This window comes from Triticum dicoccoides, chromosome 3A (assembly GCF_002162155.2).
Source record: "Triticum dicoccoides isolate Atlit2015 ecotype Zavitan chromosome 3A, WEW_v2.0, whole genome shotgun sequence".
NCBI classification, from domain to species: Eukaryota; Viridiplantae; Streptophyta; class Magnoliopsida; order Poales; family Poaceae; genus Triticum; species Triticum dicoccoides.
In genome coordinates, this window is record NC_041384.1 from 127,043,538 (window position 1) to 127,049,054 (window position 5,517).

General features: G+C 42.8%; 1 protein-coding gene across 1 annotated transcript; it reads right to left on the bottom strand.

Moving 5' to 3' along the window:
* Positions 1 to 854: 854 nt before the first annotated feature.
* Positions 855 to 1,893, bottom strand: LOC119271373 (RING-H2 finger protein ATL74-like). Its single transcript, XM_037553231.1, has one exon. The coding sequence runs from the start codon at positions 1,750 to 1,752 to the stop codon at positions 1,096 to 1,098; it is 657 nt and encodes a 218-aa protein (XP_037409128.1). The 5' UTR covers positions 1,753 to 1,893; the 3' UTR covers positions 855 to 1,095.
* Positions 1,894 to 5,517: the final 3,624 nt, after the last annotated feature.

The following is a 5,517-nucleotide window of genomic DNA, read 5'->3' on the forward strand; positions in this document are numbered from 1 at the left end:
AATATGTTTTGAATACTTGATATTTAAAAAAAATCATGAACATTTTTCATTTCACGATCATTTATTTGAAATCGTGTTTTTTAATAATATGCGAACGATTTTTTAAAATCGTGATCATTTTATGATATTCCGAATGTTATTTGAATTCACAAACAGTTTATTGTTTCTTAATATTTTTAAAAAAACTCACAAGTTTTTGAAATTTGGTTCTTTTGAAAATCCCGAATTAATTTGAAGAAGGAAAAACTAAAATAAAAATGAGAAAGTAAAAATCAAAAAGCAAAATAGGTAACAAGGGTGCTACGACCTGCAAATGGGCCGGCTGATTACAGCGTGCGGGAGGAGGAGGCGCGCTTGCTGAGAGAAGGAGAAAAAAAGGAGAGAAAGGGGGTAGGAACCAGGATCAAACCCGGGTCTCCCATCAAGAGGGTGGAGGTCCTATCCATTGCGCTCCTCGGGTGCTTATGTTATGTGAGTGTATCAGTATATAAGAACAGCGGAACCCGACCAGTATTTTGAGATAAAAATGAACCATTTTTCCTCCCTTACGGATGACACGGTGGATAATTTATGGCAACTTCGGGGCAATTACTGTGACGTACCATCTAGAAAATGATGCAATGATGTTAGAAGCTTATCGCTTTTGGATGATCGTGCTATTTAAATCGGTCAACTAGCTCGTCACGAGGCAAGATGAGACCGGGTGTGAAAAACTTAAGTATGGGCAATTTTCGGTGTGTTTTGACATCTCAGCTGGCCCAAGATGGAGGGGATGATCGTCGTGATTGGCCCTGCATATAATAGATGTTTTAAAAATAACATATATAATTGTAAATGGTAAAATTTGAGACCGGTCCGGTCAATATCTGTGGGCACGCCCGCGGACATTTGTGGACTCAAATTTGCAACCTGATGCTCTTACAAAAACTTTACATACTTACTATACTAGTATGCGATGAAGGAACAATCAGTCTCTAGTTCTACATAGAGTAGTATGTTACACTGTACACTTGTTTCCGGTCCCCCTCGAGGCTGGATGCCTGGATTATATAGCTAGGCAAAGGGAGATGCCGATTGACTACCTGCCGCCGATGCTTACCCGCGCACGTCTCTCTGGGTATCCGTGAAGCCACCTTGTACGGTCACTATCAAGGTTCCTCCTGCACCAAGCAACGTCGGTTGCGGCGGCTCCGTGCCCGACGACGACGACTGCGCAGCCGCCTCCGCCTTGCCGTCCCCCCGGCCCTGGGACAGCTCCGCCTCCGTCCGGCAGAGAGGGCACGTCGTCCTGGTGCGCAGCCATGCGTCGACGCACTCCACGTGGAATACGTGCCCACAGTTCGGCAGCTGCCGCACCGCGTCTCCGTCCGCGAGCTCCGACAGGCACACGGCGCAGTCGGCCCCAGCGGCGCTGGTGGAGCCGGCCTCCTTCCGGTGCACGGTGACCGGCAGCGCGGAGAGCGCGGAGGCGTCCAGCCCGTGCCGCCGGCTGCCGATCCTTCCGAACGAGTTGATGGACCGGAAGATGCCAGCGGCCAGGCCGCCGCTGCCGCGGCCTCCGCCTCGGCCAGAGCGATACACCAGCACGTACAGCAGGACGCGCATGACGACGATGGCGACGGTGAGCCCGAAGAGGACGAAGACGACGGTGAGCGCGACGCGCCCAGTGAAGCTGTAGTTCAGCTGCCGCTCGTACGGATCCCCGGCGCCTTCCGGCGTGGCCGGCGCGCCAGCCATGGTGCTCCCTGACATGGCACTGATCGACAAGCTTAGCAGGACTCCCAGACTGAAAAAAGAGATGGAAGAAAGAGAAGAAGGCAATGTCAGGTTTAGCAGCACTCAACTGCATGTGTGTTCTCTCACAGCTTAATTAGCTTGGGCAAGAGAAGACGCTGCTCGGTTCAACGAGTGGTGTCATTGTCACGTATACAATAGAATTACGAGGCACTTTCAAAAAACAAAGAATTACGAGGCTGACAATCCTCAAAAAAAAAAAGAATTACGAGGCTGACATGTGGGGTGACGAGAAAACAATTGCAGATCACACGCATATTGCTCATTGGTCATGGTCAGGTACTCAGGTCTGGGAGATGTGGGCTTGATCAGCGTGGTTTGAGTACGTTTACCTGAGCTTTCGGTCCACACAAGACTTTTCTGTCGTGTAAATTTGTAATAGGAAGTGTACAGGCGAAGGCAAGACGAAACTTCGAGGAACTGAACAACCAAGATAAAAACGTTGACTTTGCAAACCCGACCAAAGAACCAATATGTGTTGAGCATCAGTAACACAAGCGCTCATATACACGCGCATACACTCATTCTTATGAACGCACACACGCACACCCTACCCCTATGAGCACCTCCGAGAGACTGAGCCGGCATATTATCTTGAGATTTACGAAGTCACCGTAGGCGCCTCGTCGTCGACGGGAACGTCTCCTCCCACTGAAAGCGCATCGCCGGAAATCCTGAAATAAATCCAGAAATAATGCGAGCACCAGGATTTGAACTCTGATGGGTTGGGGATACCACTGTCCACCTAACCATCTCAACCACAGGTTGGTTCGCCAATATGTGATTTGTTGGTTATAGGAGAACAGTGGTATCCCTAGTTCACCCGTGGTTGGATGGTTAAGACTTGACACTAGTGCTCTCGTATTTTTCTGAATTTATTTCAAGGCATTCGGCGATGTGCGTTCAGTGGAAATAGACATTTCCGACAACTACAAAAGCGTCTCTGATGATTTTTTTTAATATTAAGATGATGTGCCGGCTTAATCTCTTGAAAGTGCTCATATGGGTAGGTATGAGCATCTGCGTAACCAAAAAAATGTTTTTTTTAATGTTTTGATGTTGCTCATCACGTCTGCCACACATACTGGACCCAAGAACTTTAAACACACATAAATTTCTTGAAGACCATTCGGGTTTGAGTGTGAAAATTTCTGCAAATGGAATAAAGCTGAGCATGGAAATTTCTTCAAACCAAAAAGAGCCGGAACGATGCAGCAAAACGACTGCCACGACAAGCAAAGTGATAATCCTACATCCACGTAAAGCTATGAACCCCTCTTACGTAAACTTCCAAGAAAAAAGTCACATGTGGCAAGAATCATAGGGTATTTATTCCAAGATTATAAAATTACAATCTTCAGCGACTAGCTCACTGACACACAGAGGAAGGTGGTTTAGCCAGCACGTAGTGCTATCCCCATTCCGTCCAAATGTTGCTAAACAATGTGCAACTCTACTTTGAAAGCGATAATTTTTTACTGGAACAGGCATAGTTGGAACTTCCATGGGCTGGGCTGGGCGTAACACAACACAAGCGGGAACTCAAGCACCAGGGCTATATATCACCCGTTGCAAGGCAGAGTTATGTCTCGCCTCTGTCGGGCGCTCTAATAGCCCGGCCCTTTACTGTACCATGTTTTTTTGTGTTCCTTTTTCGCCCTTGGTTTTTATTTTGTTTTTTCTTTGGGTTTTTTATTGCGTTTTTATTTTTTATTTTTTTCTTTCTTTGGTTTTCTTCGGGGTTATTGTTTCAACACATGTCTACATTTTTCATATGCATCGTACAATTTTCTTTTTGTCATACACATTGACTTTTTAAAAACAATACTTGTTAACATTTTAAAAAATATGCATGGTGTCTAATTTTCCATACCCTTTGCATATTTTTCTATGCATATAAAACTTTTTCTATACACATTGAACATTTACGAAGTACTCCCTCTGTTCCAAAATATAAGTCTTTCTAGAGGTTCCAATAGGTGACTACATACGGAGCAAAATGAGTGAATCTACACTAAAATATGTCTACATACATCTGTATGTTGTAGGCCATTTGAAATATTTAAAAAGACTTCTATTTCGGAACGGAGGGAGTACATGATTAACATTCTACAAAAACATGTTTGAACCTTTTTCAAATACATGTTAAACATTTTTCAAATACACATGGCATCATTTTTTGTATGATAAAAAACATTTTTTGGAGCTATGCAAGATTTTTTTACATGTACAAACATCTGTATGAAAAATGTCATGAACACATTTTTGAAACAAGTGAATAGTTTTTAAAATGTAACATACATTTTTTTGGAATGTATGTGACATGTTTGAATTACAATAAAGTTTTATAATGTATAGCATTTTCTTAAATGTCATATGCATTTTATTTTTGCAAGTCATCATATTTTTTAAATGTCACAAACATTTCTTGTACACATGCTTACCATTTTCCGCATACATGATTAAGAGTTTCTACTTTTTTGCGAAAATGGTCCAGATCTATTATCAAAGTTCGGCGGAACTACAAAGCATCTCGAATATAATAAAAAATACACCAAGATTCCAAGACCCCCAAACAACTAATACTGCTGCTAGAACAAGCCGCTGATGTGTTGTTGTCCTTGCTCCCCTATGGGAGCCGACTTGACCTGGTCGATGACAACCGAAAAGTCTTCGTGCACGTGCCCATAAGGACCGGCGCCTTAGAACCACAGTCAATGCTGTTGAACCCTTGCATTGATCAGAAACACCTGACACCAAATCTCGCCACAAAGACGAGAAACCCTAACCTCACTGTCCTAAGAGACGGTAGGGATCTACTCCCTCCGTCCCAAAATATAAGAACAATTTTAACACCTAGCATAGTATCAACAATGTTCTTATATTTTGGGACAAAGGAAGTATGTTGGAGCTCCATCGACTACGTCCACACAGACATACTCAAGGAGAATCGGAGCCCGAAAGACAAACACGAAGAACTAGTGCCGCCATCTGCCTGAGCACCACATTGCGAGGACTAAAAAACCCTAACCTAAATTATTAACCGGAGCGGTGGCACCGGAATTCCCTTCCCGGCTGCCGGCTACCAAAGTGGCAGGGATAGGGGAGGCGAATACACGGACTCACCGATGAAGTTTGGAGAGAAGAGTTTTCCCTAGTCACCTAGGGTTACGGAAGGAAAATGAGCCCCTGAGATGGATCAAAAAGTTGAAGGATTGTTCCTGTTTATCTTTATTGCTTCACAATTTACATTTTCTACTATTTTTCATTCACATTATTTATTTTCCATATACATTAGAGACATTTTTCATACATATTTAATATTTTTCAAATGCATGATTAACGGTTTTTTAAAAATTAGGTGAAGTATTTTTTATGATATATATATTTAGAATATTTCAAAATATAAATAACAGACAAAACGTAATTTTTCTTACGAAAACGTGAATAAAAAATCAAAAGAGAAAAAACATGTGTGATGTCAGCACGACGATGCCACACTGTTGCTGGGTCGTCCCAGTACCAGCTCCCTGCACACTGTTGGAAATATGAGCAATTTACCAAATGATTTTATTAACAGAAATACTAGATAAAGCATGACTAATATAGAAGAGATAAAACAAGTCATGCGTTCTGACAGAGGGAAGGTAAATAGCTTCTGCATATATGAATCGTAGCCTATCATATCTAAAGCAGATAGTATAGCAAGTACATATATGAAGT

Bases quoted from the DNA above. Each gene is read 5' to 3' on its own strand.
- LOC119271373 (XM_037553231.1), bottom strand. From the start codon at position 1,752: ATGTCAGGGAGCACCATGGCTGGCGCGCCGGCCACGCCGGAAGGCGCC.